This window comes from Globicephala melas, chromosome 1 (genome assembly GCF_963455315.2).
Source record: "Globicephala melas chromosome 1, mGloMel1.2, whole genome shotgun sequence".
In the NCBI taxonomy this organism is placed as follows: Eukaryota; Metazoa; Chordata; class Mammalia; order Artiodactyla; family Delphinidae; genus Globicephala; species Globicephala melas.
Window position 1 is genome coordinate 67,154,915 of NC_083314.1, and position 23,240 is coordinate 67,178,154.

Below are 23,240 nucleotides of genomic sequence, written 5' to 3' on the forward strand. Positions count from 1 at the left end.
CTAGGCGCCCTTCCTTACATCCTTATATTTCAAGTCTCTTTTTAGAATATCATCCTTTCTTTGTTTTTTAGAGATCAAGGGACTTAGAGTTCTATTTCTGTCCCAGATTCTTCTCTGGAACTAAGAAGCTTGTCAGTCTTCCAAAAATAACAGTTCTTTGTTTTTTCCTTTTTAGATTTGATGGTAGAGTGGTGGCAAAGCTCCCTTTCACCCCCCTTTCCTACATCCAAGGACTGTCTCATCGAAATCTGCTGGGGGACGATACCACAGACTGTTCCTTCATCTTCCTGTATATTCTCTGTACCATGTCAATTCGACAGGTAAGTGACAATATCCACTATTTAATATGTATATCCTTCCTTGCTGTCACACCCTAAATTAGTGTCTACTTCTGTAATACTGGAAGTGTCTACCTGTTGCTACTGAGATCTTTCAGTTGCTTGTTTTAGAATTCGAGTATCATCTAAAACTGTTTTAAATGTATGTAGGTCTAGATTACTGATCCTTAGGGATGGGAAGTAGCCATAAAATCAAACATGGTTTCCACATCCCATTTTTAGAGCTCTCAAGTTTCTTCTTTATTGCAACTATCTAAAGGTAGGAAAGTAAAGAGTGGGTTTTGTCTTCCCACTATCATTTCTTCTTTATTATACACCAGTGCCTTTTGGCACTTCAGAAACACAAATAAACAAATAATTTGGTGACTTGAAGTTAGTCACAGTTGAGATAAAGTCTGGCTTGTAGAATTTACATTCAAGCAACATGATGGTCAGACATTCATAGTGAAAAAGAGTGAGAGCTAAGAGATACATATAAGGTTGTGAGAGCCTGGAAGAGAGACATAACATTCAATTAGTGGCAGACGATTCAGGCAGAAAGGTTGAAAGAATGAAGTGGCTTTTGAGATGGGACTTTAAAAAGTAAGAGAGGTTAATTAAAGTCTCTGGCTCCAGAACTCTTCATATTTCAAGGCATTATTCAGTTTTTGAACATACTGCCACTCAGCAGGCATTGTAGTGGGGAGGTTGGCACATGCAATAAGTATGAACATGATTCTTTCAATGATTGTTACATAAATGATTCAGAGTTATTTTTCTTCTTCTTCCTCTGAATATTGTCTGTGGCAGCAGGTTTTTTGATTTGTCTGGCATGTGGGAATCAATAGGAGATGGAATAATAGTTTGAAGGTCACAAAGATCTTCATGATCTTACCACTTAATACTTTCCTTACCTCATCTCTCACTTCATCCAACACTCCAGCCATTCTGACTTGCCTGACAGTTTCCATGTTCCACTTACCCAGACTCACTTTTTCTGAATGCTCTTCCTTCTATCTGGATGTCTCCCACCTTTTTCTGTTGCATATTAAATGCAACCAAGTTTCCAGGCTTCCTGGAATCATTTTCTGACACTTGCTGCATTCTGAAGGGTAGATATATGACCAGATGCAGAAATCTCAGAAGATTATCACAGTAGTCTAGTAAAAAATCACTATGTTCTAAACTTACAGTGATGGGAGGGTTGAAAAGGAGAGGACAAAGTTGAAAAATATATAGAGGTAAACTAGCAGAACTTAGTGATTGATCTAATGTGAGAAAGGAGAAACTAAGGTAACTTCAACATTATGGCTTTGGTGACCAAATGGAGGATGGGAGTAGAAGAAAGAGAAGTAGGTTGGTTAGAAAACATGCTGTTTGAGGTGTTTGTGAGGCACTTAAGTGGGTATGTCCACCAGGAAGTGGTATTCTTGTGTAGCCGAGGTATATACTACATCTTTTGACATGCTTTAGCATTTTGGCTTATCCGAGGTGAAAGCCAAGACAGCGACAACATGGATCTCTTTGTTGGTTTAACAGAGGTCATTGATAACTAGAATATTGCTCTTAAATTTGATTATTTAAGTATGAAATATTAAAATTATAGCTAAGGTCAAAATATTAATAAAAAATGATGTATACATGCTACTTTAAGCAACAAAGAACAATTCTGTTTTAATTACATGCAGATGTTACTACTTTATTTGTGATGGCTCACGACAGTTTTGTGGTTTTTTTGTGTTTGGGGGTTTGTTTTTTTGGGGCCAGCCTCGCGGCTTTGCAGGATCTCAGTTCTCTGACCAAGGATTGAACTCAGGTCATGGCAGTGAAAACCCGGAATCCTAACCACTAGGCCACCAGGGAACTCCCTCACAATAGTTATTTTAGATGCACCATTTGCACTGCTACCTGGACATTGTTACCTAGAAATCACCATCTGAACTGTAAAGGTTTTTTTTTTAATGAAATAAATGTTAAGAATGATCATTGAGAAAGTTCAGCTCAAGCTGGTCTTTAAACTCCTTTCAGTTATTTCAGAAAGTCTGGTGAGGTGTATGTGTAGCAATTAATTTTATCAGGAATGCCATGGTCATTTATCATGGTGGTCAGCAAACTTCTTAGGTTTGCTGACCACCATGTAATGGTCTAGATCAGGGATCCCCAACCCCCGGGCTGCGGACTGGTACGGCATGTTAGGAACTGGGCCGCGCAGCAGGAAGTGAGCTGCAGGCAAGCGAGCGAAGCTTCATCTGCTGCTCCCCATCGCTCACATTACTGCTTGAACCATCTCCCCGCTGCCCGTCCATGGAAAAATTTGTATTCCATGAAACCAGTCCTTGGTGCCAGAAAGGTTGGGGACTGCTGGTCTAGATGATAAATACTTTTGTATTTACTTTTCAGACCATACAGTCTCTGTCACAACAACTTAATTCTGCCATTATAGTATGAAAACAGTCCTAGACAATATGTAAATGAATGAATGTGGCTGTGTTCCATCAAAACTTTATTTATAAAAACAGTCAGGGGCTTCCCTGGTGGCGCAGTGGTTAGGAATTTGCCTGCCAATGCAGGGGACACGGGTTCGAGCCCTGGTCCGGGAAGATCCTAAGCCCATGTGCCACAACTACTGAGTAACTAAACCCATGTGCCACAACTACTGAGCCTGCGCTCTACAGCCCGCGAGCCACAACTACTGAAGCCCATGCGCCTAGAGCCTGTGCTCCGCAACAAGAGAAGCCACCACAGTGAGAAGCCTGCGCGCCACAATGAAGAGTAGCCCCCGCTAGCCGCAACTAGAGAAAGCCCGTGCGCAGCAATGAGGACCTAATGCAGCCATTAATTAATTAATTAATTAATTTTTAAAAAACGGACGGTAGACCAGCCATGCTAACTCCTGAGAATACAAAAAAAAGGTGAAAGGTGATGGGTGGGGAGAGAAGGAGCAGCAAAAAAAACACACAAAAATTCAGTGTGTTTGTTTTCAGCCAAGGAAGATATATATTCATACTTTTAATTTCCTCTTGTCCGAGTCTATGCACTGATATTAATAAGAGAAAAGTATATAGAGCTCTAGTATAGGTATTCTGAGATATTAAAAATCTTTGAAAAATCACTAAAATGACCTACTTTTATCATTTTTATTAGCTGCCAATAGTTTCTTATTCTGTTCCCCATTGGTTGTTAGTATGTATACTAACAGGAGGATTATGAACTTATTTCCAGTCTGAAATACTTTAGCATTTGAAGTGTTACTATGGAATATATGCTTCTTTCTTTGAATTAAAATTCCTTTCTCTTATTCCCTTTCTCTTTCTATGTTTTGTTTTGTTGTTGTATTTGTTTTTTAAGATCTTACATTGCATAATAGTTGACTCTGTAGATGCATGTGAAATGATCCGTCATAAAATATGAGGCTTTCAGATTAGAGACTGTATTATGATTCCCTCAATGAAGCCATTCTCTTTTTAAAATTAATTAATTAATAAATATATATATTAAAAAAATTTTTTTTGGCTGTGTTGGGTCTTTGTTGCTGCACATGGGCTTTCTCTAGTTGCACCGAGCGGGGGCTACTGTTCATTGTGGTGCGTGGGCTTCTAGTGATTTCTGAATTTCCTGTATATACCTTAAAGTGTAGTGTGCACCTAAAAGGCAGGTGTGAAACAAACAGTAGATACTACACCCAAATATAAACTTGGAAAATTGGGGTTATACCACTTTTTACTCCCTAAAACAATGTGGGAAAATTCATGTTGCCCCCAACCTCCAGTAGGAATTGTCCAACTTTGGGGTTTTTACCAATCTAACAGATAAGAATTGCTCTCTCATCGTAGTTTTAATTTGCTTATTTGGATTGAGCATCTCTGTTTGTCTAAGAACTATTCATGTATTTTTTTTCTTTCTTTGGTAGGCGAGACACCGTGTATGCTTTTTGCCTATTTCGCTATTGGGTTGTTGGTCTTTTTCTTAATTTTTAGCTCTTAGGGAGATTAGCCCTCTCTGTGATCTAAGTTACTAGTAATTTTTACGAATTGTCATTCGTGTTTGTTTTACTTAGTATGGTTTTTGCCATGCAAAATTTTGTTTGCTGGAGGTTTTTAGTTGTTTTTTTTTTTTTGTTTTTCTTTTCCTTTTTTGGTTTACTGGTCTTTAACTAAAGTTATAAAGAAATTCATCCTTGTTTTCTTCTAGTACATTTTGGTTTCATTAAGTCATGGTTCGATGCATTTGGAGTTGACACTGGTGTACCTTACTTATTCTTTGCTCTTGTACTTTGCCAACTATTATGTGATTTTTATTAGGGAAAACATGGATTCATTTGAGATCAAAGGTTGCCTATCCCTTGTTTTCAAAGACTGAGGAGCCAGAGGGTCAAAAGAATGCAGTAAGGTTAATGATTATTCTTGAATCTAGTGTGTATATGAATAGCACGAAGCCCTGTCAGCAGCCTACTATTAATATTTTCTCTGGAGTGCCTGTCTAAATTCCTCTTTGAAATTTGAAAGTCTGTTCAGATCCCAGTGCAAGTGTTTGGCTGGGGACACTCCTCCTTTCTTCACACCTTGTGTAGATAATTAGGGTTTTGCAATGCGCAGGTGTCATAGAGTGGGCTAAGCATTGTGATCTGAACCCCTAGAGTAAAAGAATATGGAGGAGTGGGTCAAAATATATGTGTCATACCTATAGAGTGCCAAGGTTTAAACTTGTCAGTGTGACCACCCCTCGTAGCAGTTTTCCTGAGGAATCCTCAAGGCAATGCTCTCTTATGTCCAGAAGCTACTTTCTGGTTTCCTATATTCAGTAATTCCAGTGCTTTTAATCTTTCTTGTTTATTGTGGTAAAATAGACATAACATAAAATATGCTGCTTTAACCATTTTTAACTGTACAGTTCTGTGACATTAAGTACATTGTACGTTGTCATATGACCATCACCACTATCCATCTCTAGAACTTTTTCATATTCCCAAACCGAAAATCTCTGCCCATTAAACACTAAATCTTCATTACCCTCTCCCCTCAGTCCCTGGCAACAACCATTCTACTTTCTGTCTCTGTGAACTTGATTGTTCATATTTGTGAATTTGACCTCATATAAGTAGAATCATACTTATGTCCTTTTGTAACTGGCATGTTTTAAAGGTTCATCCATGTTGTAGCATGTGTCAGAATTTCTTTCCTTTTTAAGGGTGAATAGACATTCAATTGTATGTATATACCACATTTTGTTTATTTATCTGTCAAAGGACAATTGGATTGCTTCTACCTTTTGGCTGTTGTGAGTAATGCTGCTGTGGACACAGGTGTATAAATGTCTGAATTCCTGTTTTCCCTTCTTTTTGCATATATACCCAGAAGTAGAATTGCTGGTCATACTGCAATTCTATGTTTAATTTTTTGAGGAATCAACATACTGTTTTCCACAGCTACTCATCATTTTACCCAGTACTGTTATCTTAAGGCTTCAGTTTGCCACCAGTTTGAGACCATTTTTAAAAGAATACAAGTAATTTCTCATGCTTTTGTTTCAGTAAGTGAAAACCATAATTTCATTCACTCAGGGTTAATGTTTATGCTGAATGTGTAAAAACAAAATGTATTTTATTCGTTACCTCCAGCAATGGTAGGGTGGCCTTGCTTGTTTTAATGGGGAAGTCTTCTTGTAGTAAATTAGAATATAGCATCTACGGGAATGAGAAACATTTCTGTTATTCATGTCCTTAAAGTGTCAACGGTTTTAATTGCTGAAGTGAGTAGATAGTTCTATCACCAGTTTTCTGGAATTTGTTTTAAACACCTTATATTTGTGAAAGATTATGATATTTACATATGTCAGTTAATAACATCTCTACGGTATTAACCAGAATCCACTTCCTTTACTGAGAGTGGTAGTGTGATTAAATCAGCTAGCTCCAGTCCCTTCGTGACAATACCCGAAGGGTAGGAGTGTGCTAACTGGTTTAAAAAAAGGTGTCACCCTAAGAACAACTACTGAAAACAAAAAAGAAAACTGCTAACTTTCTATATCATGCCCCCTTATTATGATGGAGGTATAATATTAGGTTGAATTAAGGGTATCTATCTGCTTCAATATTTTTTTCCCCTATCTATAAGAGAACTTACTATCACATTAATAATAATCCCTTGATAGAGTCCTCTGTTCATTTATTCATTCAACAAAAGTGAACACATATGTGTATCAGGCTCTGTGCTGGATGCTTAGTATACAGTTATAAAAAAAAAACTGACATATACTTATGGTCCTTGCCCTCATGGAACTTATGTTTCTTTTGAAATAAAAAGGTTAATTTTCCCCACCTGCAACTTCACTTCTAAAGAAATCATTATCAAATATGAGGGTATAGAAGTACATTTAAAATTATTTCTGTTATACTAATCATTCAGAGTGGAGGCAGATTAAACAAAGATTAAATTTTAAACCTATACTAAGGCAATTTTATGACATTACTAATTCACGTAAGTATTTGAGAGTCTGGTTTTTATCTATTACTTATTTTTTTCATGTTCTGGTATGTTAGCGATTATATGATTCACCACTGACTTAAGAGTTTTCAAGGAGGCACTTCCCTGGTGGCGCAGTGGTTAAGAATCCACCTGCCAATGCAGGGGACATGGGTTCGAGCCCTGGTCTGGGGAAATCCCACATGCTGCGGAGCAACTAAACCTGCGTGCCACAAATACTGAGCCTGCGCTCGGAGAAGCCCGCGCACCGCAATGAAGACTAACCCCTGCTCTTCGCAACTAAAGAAAGCCCCACACAGCAACAAAGACCCAATGCAGCCAATAAATAAATAAATATATTTTTAAAATAAATAAATAAAAGAAGTTGGAAATTTAGTGACATTCTATCATTTGGTCTTCTTATTGCTTTGTGTAGTGGATTTTTAGAGGGGAGCATGAAGGAGCTATTTTTATTATGAAAGAAATACAGACATTCTCCAGCTTTACTAAGGGGAAGTAACCTACTAATGATTGATTTTTCTTCATAACCTGTTTTTAGATTTCTTTTTAAAGTACAGCATGGTCTATAGTATTGTGAGTGATTGAATGAATGAATGAAGTATTTTATGGCAAATATAATTTAAATGAGTTCTTGAAGTTGTGTCTTCATATTTAAATATTATGTGATATTCTGACAGTGTTATCTCAAATATAAACACATCAGTAACAATTATTCTTTTTTTGAATATTTAAATTTTATTTTATTTATTTTTTAATACAGCAGGTTCTTATTAGTTATCTATTTTATACATATTAGTGTATATATGTCAATACCAATCTCCCTATTCATCACACCACCACCACCCCCTGCCGCTTTCCCCGCTTGGTGTCCATACGTTTGTCCCCTACATCTCTGTCTCTATTTCTGCCCTGCAGACTGGTTCATCTGTACCATTTTTCTAGGTTCCACATGTATGCGTTAATATATGGTATTTGTTTTTCTCTTTCTGACTTACTTTACTCTGTATGACAGTCTCTAGATCCATCCATGTCTCTACAAATGACCCAGTTTAATTCCTTTTTATGGCTGAGTAATATTCCATTGAGTATATGTACCACATCTTCTTTATCCATTTGTCTGTCAGTGGGCATTTAGGTTGCTTCCATGACCTGGCTATTGGAAATAGTGCTGCAGTGAACACTGGGGTGCATGTGTCTTTTTGAATTATGGTTTCCTCTGGGTATATGCCCAGTAGTGGGATTGCTGGGTCCTATGGTAGTTCTACTTTCAGTTTTTTAAGGAACCTCCATACTGTTTGCCATAGTGACTATATCGATTTACATTCCCACCAACAGTGCAAGAGGGTTCCCTTTTCTCCACACCCTCTCCAGCATTTGTTGTTTGTAGATTTTCTGATGATGCCCATTCTAACTGGTGTGAGGTGATACCTCATTGTAGTTTTGATTTGTATTGCTCTAATAATTAGTGAGGTTGAGCAGCTTTTCATGTGCTTCTTGACCATCTGCATGTCTTCTTTGGAGAAATGTCTATTTAGGTCTTTTGCCCATTTTTGGATTGGGTTCTTTGTTTTTTTAATATTGAGCTGCATGAACTGTTTATATATTTTGGAGATTAATTCTTTGTCTGTTGCTTTGTTTGAAAATATTTTCTCCCATCCTGAGGGTTGTCTTTCCATCTTGTTTGTAGTTTCCTTTGCTGTGCAAAAGCTTTGAAGTTTCATTAGATCCCATTTGTTTATTTTTGTTTTTATTTCCATTACTCTAGGAGGTGGATCAAAAAAGATCTTGCTGTGATTTATGTCAAAGAGTGTTCTTCTTATATTTTCCTCTGAGAGTTTTATAGTGTCCAGTCTTACATTTAGGTCTCTAATCCATTTTGAGTTTATTTTTGTGTATGGTGTTAGGGAGTGTTCTAATTTCATTCTTTTCCATGTAGCTGTCCAGGTTTCCCAGCACCACTTATTGAAGACTGTCTTTCTCCATTGTATATCCTTCGGTTTGTCCTATATGGCCTTTATTATGTTGAAGTAGGTTCCCTCTATGCCCACTTTCTGGAGAATTTTTATCATAAATCGGTGTTGAATTTTGTCAAAAGCTTTTTCTGCATCTATTGAGATGATCACATGGTTTTTATTCTTCAGTTTGTTAATGTGTATCGCATTGATTGATTTGCATATATTGAAGAATCCTTGCATCCCTGGGATAAATCCCACTTTATCATGGTGTATGATCCTTTTAATGTGTTGTTGGATTCTGTTTGCTAGTATTTTGTTGAGGATTTTTCATCATGGATTATCATCAGTGATATTGGATTTATCATCAGTGATATTGGTCTGTAATTTTCTTTTTTTGTAGTATCTTTGTCTGGTTTTGGTATCAGGGTGATGGTGGCCTCATAGAATGAGTTTGGGAGTGTTCCTTCCTCCGCAATATTGTGGAGGAGTTTGAGAAGGATAGGTGTTAGCTCTTCTCTAAATGTTTGATAGAATTCATCTGTGAAGTCATCTGGTCCTGGACTTTGTTGGAATATTTTTAATCACAGTTTCAGTTTCATTACTTGTGATTGGTCTGTTCATATTTTCTATTTCTTCCTGGTTCAGTCTTGGAAGGTTATACCTTTCTAAGAATTTCTCCATTTCTTCCAGGTTGTCCATTTTATTGGCATAGAGTTGCTTGTAGTAGTCTCTCATGATGCTTTGTTTTTCTGTGGTGTCTGTTGTAACTTCTCCTTTTTCATTTCTAATTTTATTGATTTGAGTCCTCTCCCTCTTTTTCTTGATGAGTCTGGCTAAAGGTTTATCAATTTTGTTTATCTTCTCAAAGAACCAGCTTTTAGTTTTATTGATCTTTGCTATTGTTTTCTTTGTTTCTATTTCATTTATTTCTGCTCTCATCTTTATGAATTCTTTCCTTCTACTAACATTGGGTTTTGTTTGTTCTTCTTTCTCAAGTTCCTTTAGGTGTAAGGTTAGATTGTTTATTTGAGATTTTTCTTGTTTCTTGAGGAAGGCTTGTATTGCTATAAACTTCCCTCTTAGAACTGCTTTTGCTGCATCCCATAGGTTTTGGATCGTTGTGTTTTCATTGTCATTTGTCTCTAGGTGTTTTTTGATTTCCTCTTTGATTTCCTCAGTGATCTCTTGGTTATTTAGTAACATATTGTTTAGCCTCCCTGTGTTTGTGTTTTTTCCCCTGTAATTGATTTCTAGTCTCATAGTACTGTGGTCAGAAAAGATGCTTCATGTGATTTCAATTTTCTTAAATTTACTGAGGCTTGATTTGTGACCCAAGTTGTGACCTCTCCTGGAGAAGAACTGTTCCATGTGCCCTTGAGAAGAAAGTGTAATCTGCTGTTTCTGGATGGAATGTCTTATAAATATCAATTAAATCTATCAGGTCTATTGTGTCATTTAAAGCTTGTGTTTCCTTATTAATTTTCTGTCTGGGTGGTCTGTCCATTGGTGAAGTGAGGTGTTAAAGTCCCCCGCTATTATTGTGTTACTGTCGATTTCCTCTTTTAGAGCTGTTAGCAGTTGCCTTATGTATTGAGGTGCCCCTATGTTGGGTGCATATATATTTATAATTGTTATATCTTCTTGGATTGATCCCTTGATCATTATGTTGTGTCCTTCCTTGTCTCTTGTAGCATTCTTTATTTTAAAGTCTATTTTATCTGATAATGAGTATTGCTACTCCAGCTTTATTTTGATTTCCATTTGCATGGAATATTTTTTTCCATTCCGTCACTTTCAGTCTGTATGTGTCCCTAGGTCTGAAGTGGGTCTGTTGTAGACAGCATATATATGGGTCTTGTTTTTGTATCCATTCAGCGAGCCTGTGTCTTTTGGTTGGAGCATTTAATCCGTTCACGTTTAAGGTAATTATTGATATGTATGGTCCTATTACCATTTTCTTAATTGTTATGGGTTTGTTTTTGTAGGTCCTTTTCCTCTCTTGTGTTTCCTACCTAAAGAAGTTCCTTTAACATTTGTTGTAGGGCTGGTTTCATGTTGCTGAATTCTCTTAGCTTTTTCTTGCCTGTAAAGCTTTTGATTTCTCCATAGAATCTGAATGAGATCCTTGCTGGGTAGAGTAATCTTGGTTGTAGGTTCTTCCCTTTCATCACTTTAAATATATCATGCCACTCCCTTCTGGCTTGTAGAGTTTGTGCTGAGAAATCAGCTGTTAACCTTATGGGAGTTCCCTTGTATGTTATTTGTTGTTTTTCCCTTGTTGCTTTCAGTAATTTTTCTTTGTCTTTAATTTTTGTCAGTATTATTACTATGTGTCTCAGCGTGTTTCTCCTTGGGCTTATCCTGCCTGGGGCTCTTTGCGCTTCCTGGACTTGGGTGGCTATTTCCTTTCCCATGTTAGGGAAGTTTTCAACTATATCTCTTCAGGTATTTTCTCGGGTCCTTTCTCTCTCTCTTCTCCTTCTGGGACCCCTATAATGCGAATGTTGTGTTTAATGTTGTCCCAGAGGTCTCTTAGGCTGTCTTCATTTCTTTCCATTCTTTTTTCTTTATTCTGTTCTGTGGCAGTGAATTCCACCATTCTATCTTCCAGGTCACTTATCCATTCTTCTGCCTCAGTTATTCTGCTATTGATTCCTTCTAGTGTATTTTTCATTTCAGTTATTTATTGTTCATCTCTGTTTTTTTGTCTTTAATTCTTCTAGGTGTTTGTTCTTTAATTCTTCTAGGTCTTTGTTAAACATTTCTTGCATTTTCTCGATCTTTGCCTCCATTCTTTTTCTGAGGTCCTGGATCATCTTCACTATCATTATTCTGAATTCTTTTTCTGGAAGGTTGCCTATCTCCACTTCATTTAGTTGTTTTTCTGGGGTTTTATCTTGTTCCTTCATCTGGTACAAAGTCCTCTGCCTTTTCATTTTGTCTATCTTTTTGTGAATGTGGTTTTTCTTCCACAGCCTGCAGAACTGTAGTTCTTCTTGCTTCTGCTGTCTGCCCTCTCAGTAGCAATTATTCTTAATGATAAAGTATTAGGGAGTATATACTTCAGAGGAGCCTAGATATGGATATTCTCATAGTGCCTTATGCACATTAGGTACTCAGTAACTGTTGAATGAATGAATGCATACAAGCTAACCTGCCTACCCTGGGTTAGATTTTGTTCTGAAGAACAGAACTTTAATAGAGGAGGTACTATGTAAGAAAACCCATTAGATTAAGAGTCCAAAAACATGGGTTTTAATTCTAACTCTGTTCTTCATTTAACTTTGTAATTTTGGACAGGCCATCCTACTCTTCCAAGTTTTAATTGGAATTTCTCAAATATAAAATGAAAGACTTGAGCAAAAATAATTAGATGATCTTTAAGGTTTTTCCCACTTACAGGTGCTGTACAATATCTTAACTGACCTTATTTACCCTCTCCACATTCATGAACCCCTTCCCTCCCTCTTTAAAGCAAACCACCTTATCCCCACATCACACTGTCCACTCCTGTGCTCTTTAGAACTCCTCCACCTGTCTGCTCCCACCAGTTGAGTCATTGCCTTCCAAGAGCCAATTGTGTTTATCCCTAAACTGTTTACGCTAGTTTTACTCATTGTTGCATTTATGTTATTTAATTTAATGTTATACTAACTGATGAAATCTGAGTATAAAATAGTCTTTTCTATGAGAACTAGTTTCATAAAGTTGAGTTTCTAAAAAAAAAACTACTGAATTAGATTTAAGTGAGACAGCTGAAAAGATGAGGGGTTGTGTAGAAACCTAGGAGGATTCTGAACTTAGATTACTTTGCAAAATTCTGATTTCTCTCACTTCTTTGAAGACATTGATACCGAATATTTCAGTTTCAGCTGATACTGAATATTTCAGTTTCAGCTTCAGACGGTGCAATAATGACTAAATCCAGCTATAAGCCCCATACTCAGAGAAGAAGCCTTCCTACACGAAATAGCTAATGAATGTACTTTGTGTTGAAATAAAAGATTACCTCTTTTTATGATTCTCCACTTGAAAAAATCAGCTTCTTTGGTTAGTAGACCAAGATCCTATGAGGGAAGAGGCCTTTTACTGTTCTGTGATCTCTATAACATTGTAGGCCTTTTACAAAATAAGTAGTAATCGTCCTGTTTTAGGTCATATTAGTACTTTTTATTTGTAAGGTTTCTGTTTATATGAGATCTATGTTAAATACTTTTCTCTATATCTCATTAAAACCCAATTTTTATTCTGTTTCCTTCACAGAACATCCAGAAGATCCTTGGCCTTGCCCCTTCACGAGCCGCCACCAAGCAGGCAGGTGGATTTCTTGGCCCTCCACCTCCTTCTGGGAAGTTCTCTTGAATTTAAGAAGAACCCTATAATTCCTGTCATTCTTTTTAGACACTCAAATAAGACCGGCAACTATTTTGTAGCAAGAGCCATAGGCAGCCTTAGCACTTGGGCCACTTTCTAATTTTGAGTTATTTCTAGGTTTTTTTGGATATGATTCGAATGAGAATGGCACTCAACAAACATGATAGTGCTTTTGGTCACAGATTAATTTTTTTTAAACAAGTGTTTTGATTAGATAAGCACAGGTGATGTTTATGTAATGAGAAACAAATTCTTATTTTGCTTACACAAATATTTCTGTGGGATCAACTTTCAAGTATGTGCTGTGTGCCATGTACCATGGAAGTTGGCTCTCTATGAGCATTTAGAGATCTGGAAGAAAAATTTAGTTTATGTAAGTCTTATTTGGAACAATTTGTTGTGTGTTTTTTTCAACCCAAATATATGACCTGAGATCAATAAAAGAGGCCAAAATTTTAGCTATTTCATCTACAAGGAGAGACGTGTTTTGTTTTGCCATATTTCTAGATACATATTTTTAGTAATCTGAACATAAGGGAAAACATTGGCGAGGAAGGGGCAATGCTGTTTTTGTTTTTTCTCGCCCGTCCCCCCCTACCCTGGGGCAATGTTTAAATGTAATATTTTATCATACTTGCTTCATATGCTCAAAATACAGAGTTGCCCTGTTATAGGAATTCTAAGGCATGAGAGGAAAGGAAGGTAATAACTCACGGGAGTATAAAAATGAGGGTCCTCAGCAGTTTCCTTCATACCCTAGTACAATCTGTTGGATTCTTGGGAAGGCACTCAATCCTCCCCTGGAGGCAAGGTTATGGTTATTTGTGGTTAATCTTGCAGACCTTCCTTGTAGTCACAGTGGCCTTCGGTTCCTGCCCTGCTCCTTTGTAAAGGATGAGGGGATGTTTATACCATGATCTCCCCCCCCCCGCCCCCGAATCCATGGAATTAGAAATCTTATGTGGAGTGATAACTCTAGTACTAAATGTTTACTTTTATCAGTAGTGTCCTTAGATGCATGTACTCTACCAGTGAGAAAGGTACATTATTTGCAAAGTAACAACTGTTAAACCAACAGCAAACTTTTCAATGGCATCAAGTCCAGAAGACAGTGGGATAATATTTTGAAAGCTGGGGAAAATAATTATCAACCTAGAATTTTATGTACAGCTAAACCAGAAGTTTGGGAGCAAAACTGGGGAAAATATTTTCAGAGCTACAAAATCCAAGATAGTTGAATTATTAAAGGGTATATTTCAGGGACGGGGAAGAATACCAGGGGGAAGGTGTGGGATCGAAGAATCGATGGTCAACACAGAAATTGATAAAATATATGGATAAATTTAAATATTTTATGGATTATCTAGTTTAAGCATTATCTCGAGACAACCCCACAAAGTAATTACTGTTCTTGCCCTCATTTAACAGATGAAGAAACTGAGGCAAGAGAGGTTAAGTAACTTGCTCAGCATCCCTTAGCTAGTGAGTGGCAGAGTTAGGATTCGAACCCAAGCAGTTTAAAGCCATGTAGTCCAGGCTCTCAAATGCTATGTTGTATTATAACATCCCAATATAGCATGTGGTGAGTCTCTTCCCATCTCTTTCCCTTATCTCCTCAGCTAGAGTATATGAGCTCTAAAGTTGAGGCTTTGTCTTTTTTGGTTGTTGTTCTTGTTTCCTCAAAGCCATCACGTGGGTGGGAGGGAGCACAGCAGGAGCTCATTGAAAGCAGATGAAATGGAACAGAAATCTCTATTGCAAGGTTACCTTTATCAGAAAAGATGCCTGATAATGGATAGTGATAACTTCTAATGGTCTTTTCTCCATGTCATTAACTGTTCCAGGCAAAATAATAATTAAAAGGGTGATAAAGAAGGAAATGATGATCACGATAACAATGATGAGAAAATGATGGAATATCTAAAATAAAGCATAAAAAGAGAAGAAACCACACTCAAAATTCTGCTATTACCTTGTAAAGTGAAAATATATAGTTCATCCTCCCATCAGCCCTCTTAGGTTTTGAAGCTGGTGCTTTCTAATCAGATTTCTAATGGATGTTGAGGTTTTCATAAAGTATATTTCAGTGGAAGAGGGTAAATAAGAGGGAGAAGTAAAAAAGGAGAAGGAAGGAGGAGAGAGAACATCTATTCACCCTATTCCTAAAAGGACACAATAGCAGGGATGTATGCAGAGGAAACAGAGCTATCACATCACAAGAATGTAAACTCAAGGAGATACTAAGGGCTACTGTAGCCTCACAGTTAGCTTTTTAATTTACTTGCCCTGAAAAATTTTCAAGACTAGTCATTTGGATGACTCTAAATCCAGACCATCACTGAATTAGTGGAGATGACATTTCAAGCCAGAGAAGCCTCTGAACAGCTCTCAAAACACGTGATTTGGCTACTTTGCTTATGTAAAGGGTAGATTGTCCCCTTCCTAGTTAAAAAAAAAAAAATCAAGCATTATTAATATTTACCTTAGGCTACTCAGGTTGTGCTCATAATATACTTAGTAGTAAACTTTTTAAAAATTCAGGTAAACCTAAATTTATTAACAGATAAGACTTCAAAATCTAAGCCAGTTTGAAACCTGGAAAGCAAACGAGTGTACTCATATGCCTTTGACCAGATTGTGGTTCCTCTTCTCTCATTTGAAAATTATTCTCTTCAGTTTGTCTAGTAATTTAAAATGACATCAGTGGGTTGATGAGCATCCAGAATTTTCCCTTACATCCAAATCAAAATCATTTTGTCACAGGCTAGTGTGTAGTAGGGTTTTTTCAACATAACTTAAACTTATATTGTGTATTTCAGTCCTGCCCTTCAATACAAGTAAAAGCACCATATACTTTCTCCTTTTTTGGATTAATTCAGCTTAAGTTACAGTCTTTTATTTTCTTTGATTTACTTCTTGCTTTGAGTTTTAAAGCTTTTTAGAATGGGGAAAAACCTCAAAAATAAATGAAAGTTAAAAAAATGTATAAAGAACACCCAGATACTGATTATTCATCTTCAGCAATTAATTAATGGCCAATCTTCTGTCTACGTGTTCTTCTATTCCTCTTATATTATTCTAAAGCAAATCCTAGGCATTGTATCTTTTACTCATAAACGTTTCAGGGCTTTAAAGAATATCTATATCTCTATATATGTCTCAGTACCATTTTCACACTTTAAAAAATTGACAATTCCTTGATAGGATAATTGTCTATAGATGTCAAAATTTTTTACAGTTTTTTTGAATCAGTTGGTTGACAAGCGTTGTAAATCTCTTCTAATCTATTATCGTGGTTCTCAAACTAGAATACATCAGAATCACCTAGAAGCCTTAAAACACAGACTGCTGGGCCCTACTGCAGAGTTTCTGATAAGACTGCAGTGTAGCTTGAGAACTTGCACTTCTAACAAATTCCAGGGTGACGCTGATGTTGGCTGGTTTGCAGTCCACTCACATTTTAGTTCTGCACTATCTCTCTTTCTTTTCCCCCCTTGTAATTTATTTGTTGAAGAAACTGCATTGTTTCCCCTGTAGGGTTTCCCTCAGTTTGAAATTTGCTGATTGCATGCCTGTTTTACACACTGTTGCTTGTCTCTTTTTGTAATGTTAGCTTTTGCTAATCACTAATTACTAATAATTAGGGATTGAAAAATTATGATACTCTACTATCTCTTCATTTATTAGGTAAAAGTACCTCTATAGGTAGAAGCATCCCTTCATATACCGTTTGGTTACCCAGTGTTAAATTTTATAGGAAAGGCAGACTAAATGCATGATTATCTGGTTTTCAAAATAATGAGCTGTTCACTCTAATGCTCCAGGGGTGAACAATGTGTGTGATTAGCAGTTCATAGGTTTAAACATACTTGATTCATTTCAGTTCACTGAAGTTATTTTTCTTGCGGATGCTCAAATTGTCCTATTTTTGGCCAGCGAGAGGCTCTTTAAGCTGGCTCCTGGGACTGTTTGACATGACCCTAGTTTTCATTGGTGGCATCCTTGCTAAGTGGTATGACAAGATGTTCCAGGGCCACCTCATATTTCCTGCCTGAGCAGAAGGCAACACTTTCTTCAAGGAGGCCTGATTATTTTTACTGGGGAATGGTATCTGGAGACTGCAGTCAGAGCATAAAGATGCTCGTTGAGACTGGGTTAGTAGGTTTCTAGGCCCTTTTTGTGGACTAAGATAGGTAATACGTTTTGTTGTTGTTTTAAGGTAAAATGCATCATGCGTTTATACCAGTACTCTATGCCCCTCTTAAATTCCGAGCTACAGAGTTTTTCCTTAATTTCTTTAACCTGTGTCTCTCTTAATTCTCATGCTAAGAATTCCAGTTTTCATTGCCAGAAATGATGGAATATCATATACTTAGTCTTTAGCATAATCCCACAATATCCACCCCAAAGTCCCAGAATATCAATACCAACATTACTACCAACAATATAATTACTGAAAATAATTGAAGTTTTTTTGGGGGGAGAGTGGGGGGAGGTTCTTTAAAATACATCCCACTCCAGGTATACAGTCAGATTACTGAAATTTCAGATTATGTGGAATAGTTTCTTTTTTGAGTTTCTCATTCATGTCCTCATCTCTGTCCCCTAAATTTCCCTGAAGTAGCCTCCCAGGTAGTCTCCTTTACTCTGGTCTCTCCTGGCTCATCATCCATCCTGTAAAGTCAATAATCTTTCTAAAATATAAATCTACTTGTGTTGCTCCTCCAAGGAAAGTTGTCCACCGGCTCCCAGTAACCTGTAAGTAAATGTAGACTATTTAGCATAGAAAATCATCCTAGTCTGGATCTCCAGCCTCTCCCACCCCTAGGATCTACCCTTCTCCCATCCCTGTCTCGCATACATCCTAGGATCTAGTCAAGCAATTTATTTTTTAAATTCTGCATTTTTCACATTTTTAGACTTTATTACCTTTGTTTTCTCTGCCTGAAATATTCTTTCTCTTATTTGCCTGATTTTCTCATGTTTCCTTCTCAACTCAACTCAAGCATCTCCTCCTCCTAAAGGTTTTCTCTGACCTTTATGTGTTAGGTTTCTTTTCCCTATATCTGTTTGAGCTTTTCGTATGAGTCATTTATTAAAAATGGGCAAATCTCTTAACTGTCTAAGCCTCAATGGCCTCGTCTGGAAAATGGGATGAACACTCCAGTTAAAACTGTCATATCCAACATCACTCATCTGAGTCTTCAGCTAGATTCTCTTAGTTCCCTCTGAAAACCCTGCTGCCTGCTGCCCACAGCACACTGGACACTCTCAGCCGCACGTATGCACTTTAGCTCTTACCAGGGAATTGTATAACGTTACTTGTTTTACTTGTTAATTTTAATTATGTACACTAAGTATTGTGTAAATTAATGAAATATGAATGCAAAAAAGAGAATTGTGTCTATGAAAACTAATTTGAATGGTTTGGAATGACTCAATAAAAGCAAATTGCTAAAAATAATTGCTTTGACTTACATATGGGTAAAATAACAGAGACTGAAAAAAGTAATAAAAGTTTAGAAAGATTCAGTACTCATATTCATTCTTAGTGTTTTAGTTCATACTTCACTTTAAAGAAACCAAAACTGGAAATCAGAGGTGATACATTTTCGTCTTAAAAACATTTTATTTTAGGGCTTCCCTGGTGGCGCAGTGGTTGAGAGTCCGCCTGTTGATGCAGGGGACGCGGGTTAGTGCCCTGGTCCGGGAGGATCCCACATACCGCGGAGTGGCTGGGCCCGTGAGCCATGGCCGCTGAGCCTGTGCGTCCGGAGCCTGTGCTCCGCAACGGGAGAGGCCACAACAGTGAGAGGCTGCATACCACAAAAAAAAACCCACAACATTTTACTTTAGGAAAGCATTGCCACAAAACATGGAATTTTCATCATCACAAGTTCTGTTTAGGGACTTCCCTGGCGGTCCAGTGGTTAAGACTCCATGCTTGCACTGCAGGGCACGCGGGTTCAATCCCTGGTTGTGGAACTGTGATCCCACATGCTGTGCGGCATGGCCAAAAAATAAGATTAAATAAATAAATTTTTAAAACTCTGTTTAAATTCTTGCAGTCTTTGAAATCTTTGAGTTGCACATGTTTGATTCTGTTGTTTTATTGCTATAAACTATGCATGGAAAACAAAATAAAGGGTTCTTTGAACACTTATTATGGGTTTAGTGTATACAAAAAAAGAAAAAAGGGACTTCGCTGGTGGCGCAGTGGTTAAGAATCCGCCTGCCAACGTAGGGGACACGGGTTTGAGCCCTGGTCTGGGAAGATCCCACGTGCCGCGGAGCAACTAAGCCCGTGCGCCACAACTACTGAGCCTGAGCCCTAGAGCCCACAAGCCACAACTACTGAAGCCCGCATGCCTGGGGCCCATGCTCTGCAACAAGAGAAGCCACCGCAACGAGAAACCCACGCACCACAACGAAGAGTAGCCCCCGCTCGCCGCAACTAGAGAAAGCCTGCGCGCAGCAACGAAGACCCAAAGCAGCCAAAAATAAATAAATTTATTAAAAGAAAAGCGAGACTCAAAAAAATAGGCTCATATTCAGGGAAAAAGCCTTGACCCTACATCAGAAGTGAATAGGTATATATTTGTTATAAGTTAGAAGTGTCTGAAGTACATACAAAATTTTTTCATGATTCTGTAATTAACTTTTTAGATTAACCTACAAATTACATCAGCGACAACCTACATCACATCAGCGACATGGATTTTTCCCTCATAGTGTTTTGGATGGATTATATAAAGCAATTGACATTATGCCTCGCATATTGAGAGCATTTGATCTTCAAACACAGCAGTCCTATAAGGTAGATAGGATATCTTTTTATTGTCCTGATTTTCTATGTGACAGATCAGGTTCTGAAATGTTGTGATGTGTCCAAGATCACAGCAAGTGGCAGAACCAGGAAGAGCCTTAGGCCCCAGGGTCCATGCTCTTTCCACTAGAGCATCCAGTAGGCTGACTCCATTGGGTCTACAGTATAAGACTGCTGAGCTGGAATCCTGTCTGGACTTGTTACCCTTTATGCAAAATGTCTTCATGTAAGGCAAGCTGGGGTTCCCAGGGAGTATCATTTAAGTGACTATCACTGTCTCTTTTCCCTCTCTTTAAAAAACTTCCCCACATTCCTGTTTCACCATCTGAATGGTACATATTAATGTGACTTTGTGAATCTTAGAAGAAAATTTTAAATTATTAAATCAGGAAATTGTTCACCTGTCACAAATGAATATGGAAGAGGATAAACGTAAGTCTACTAAGAGATGATGTTTTTTAATTTCAAAATTGCTTTTTGTAATTTTTATTTTTCAAACTTATTTTACTGAAGTATAGTTGATTTACAATGTGTTAATTTCTGCTGTACAGCAAAGTGATTCAGTTATACAAATATATGTTCTTTTTCATATTTTCCATTATGGCTTATCACAGAGAGAACTTTTTTTTTAAATCTTTGAGTCTTTAATTTCTTTTAATTTCTTTATTTTATTTTTGGCTGCGTTGGGTCTTCGTTGCAATGCATGATCTTATCATCGTGGTGGCTTCTCTTGTTGTGGAGCACCGGCTCTAGGCGCGCGGGCTTCAGTAGTTGTGGCACGCGGGCTCAGTAGTTGTGGCTCACGGGCTCTAGAGCACAGGCTCAGTAGTTGTGGCGCACGGGCTTAGTTGCTCCGTGGCATGTGGGATCTTCTCGGACCAGGGCTCGAACCTGTGTCTCCTGCATTGGCAGGTGGATTCTTAACCACTGTGCCACCAGGGAAGTCCCAAGACAATTATATTCTATATGTGAAGAATGTGTGCATTCTCAAGGCTTAAAATGGAATTCAATCTGTAAACTATTATAAGAGAAAGTCCCTGTAAATATGGGCAGGAAAAGGATTCTGAATAATTTTTTTCCTCTTTTTGTGTGGATGGTTTTCTGGTTCCTCATTGAAAGAAAAGTGTAATAGATGTATTATTGTATCCAGGAAAAAAAGTTGTATGACTGTTTATTTTTAATGTAGTTCTAGAAGATGGAGTAAGAGCTGGCTACTCCCTAAAGACATTTTCTTTTCCTCCTGGTGGATGTATCAAAGCATGGAGTACCGCTAATGATGAAACTAAGCCAAAGCAACAGCCTGGCAGCTGGATGACATGGGGGTGAGAGGGGAGTGAGGGACCCCAAATGGGTTCCCAAGGGCTCCCTCCTTTGGGAATCCTGGAGATGGGGGAAGAGGATCTAGTTGCTTTTCTTCTTCACCTCCAGTTCTCTGGGGAAGGAAATTTGGATATGGAGGTGGCTTTAGTGGCACCCAGGCTTGGCTTTAAGCAAATTGTGAGGTAGGCAGTTTCTCTCAGCTTCTCCTCCTCCTTTAGCAACGATTCCACTCCTCCCACTCCTCTTTATCCCTTCACCTGTGCCGTCCCTCGTGCATCCATCTCAGGAGGTGCACTCGTCTCACTCGGTGTGTGCCTGTCTCTTTAAATTTTCAACCCGATCACAACTGGCCAACACCCTCTGTGGCTTCTCAGCTGCTTTGGGAGTATTGCTAAGAAGCTCCTCCCAGGAAGTTTACAGGTTCTTTAAATCTTTTCCCCAGGGCCAGCTTCCTGGGTTTCAAAATCCCCCTTTTCTTTGATAAATGACTACCCAATTAAGAGAGAATTTTGATGGCAACCTTCATGGGGACAACATCTGGACCTGGTGTAGTGAGAAGAAATGTGCTTTGGATTTGCACAGACCTGGATTCCCATCCCAGGTCCTCCAGGCGGGGAGATCTACAACCTTTCTGAGCTAGTTGCCTCATCTACACAAAGGATGATAAAACCTGACTTGCTGAATTACCACTAAGATATTTATGAGAGTGCCCTATATGAGCTCCTCACTCAATGTACTAGTCTCCTTTTCTTTTACAGGGTTATTATGAGCATTATGTGAGGAGATAAATGTGAAAGGGCTTTGCAACCTATAAAGCTCTCTCTACATGTTGGGTTTTTCAAATAATAATATGTTAATAACACTAATAATAAAAGCACCAGTAGGTAAGGGGAAGAGCTAAATATTTTGGTGGAGATTTGTCATTTTTATAATCTATGAATTATAGCAACAGACATCACGACCATATGTCTAAAACAAACATCAGGACCCATGATCTGACAGGTCAAAATGCATTTGTTGGGGCAGAACATTGTAAGTAGGAATTGCACCCCCCAAGTAAAAACCTTCAGATGTGTGGTCTCTGTACATGCAAATGACCATCTTTGATCCAGTGATCCTGGAAATCTACATTGCTGGTTATCAACTCATGATATTTTTCAATTCTGTTTCCAATGGCCAATAATAACAAAGGTAGTAGCGGAGTTTGGCCCCAGGTGTTCTAAGTTTGAATGTTGCTGTTTCCACTTGAGGACCAAGACCTACAAATCTCAGAAGCATTGCAGGGGTTAACAAATTGACATAGAGTTCTGGAAAAGTTGACCAGTGTAGTTTATTTCTGTTTCAAACGTGAAAATCACCCTCCCTAATATTGTGCTGGTAGGTAAAGGAAAGAACATTGAGCAAGACTGCAGCCCCTAGAAGAGTAACAAGCCTGCTGGAAATAATGGAATGTGCATATTGGCAATTAATTTCTGTTCATGAAACTCTCTGCTGCAGATGCATGGGAGTTCAGTATGAAGAATGAACAAGACTGCTTTTGTGTAAGATCCCTTAGCTGCTGGGACCTTGGGAGTGCCTTTTTTCCACAGGCCTTTTCATGAGGATTTTGCTCTTTATAACCTGTTATTAGGTTTCCGTTTGTGCTGCTGTCATTAATAGAATTTACATAGATCTTTCGGAATTTAAAAAGAAGTTTCAGATCAGCTTGGTGCTTTGTGACCACCTAGAGGGGTGGGATAGGGAGGGTGGGAGGGAGACGCAAGAGGGAGGGGATATGGGGTTATATGTATATGTGTAGCTGATTCACTTTGTTATACAGCAGAAACAAACACAACATTGTAAAGCAATTATACTCCAATAAAGATGTTTTAAAAAAAAAGCAGCTTCACATCAAAATATCTTGTTTTTTTACTTGTATTAATTTATTCACAATTATTTACTGCATTTGTTTTTGAATTTTATTTAT

The 23,240-nt window shown here is 37.9% G+C and overlaps 1 protein-coding gene across 2 annotated transcripts in view; it reads left to right on the top strand.

Annotated features, from left to right (window-relative positions):
- Window positions 1-13,602, top strand: part of TMCO1 (transmembrane and coiled-coil domains 1) — a 46,326-nt gene extending 32,724 nt beyond the window's left edge. For both annotated transcript variants that reach the window (XM_030848244.2, XM_030848245.2), the window contains 2 exons: window positions 176-320; window positions 13,018-13,602. In XM_030848244.2, coding sequence (XP_030704104.1) covers window positions 176-320; window positions 13,018-13,116 — 244 coding nt within the window. In that variant the 3' untranslated portion in view covers window positions 13,117-13,602. The remainder of the gene's footprint in view (window positions 1-175; window positions 321-13,017) is intronic.
- Window positions 13,603-23,240: the final 9,638 nt, after the last annotated feature.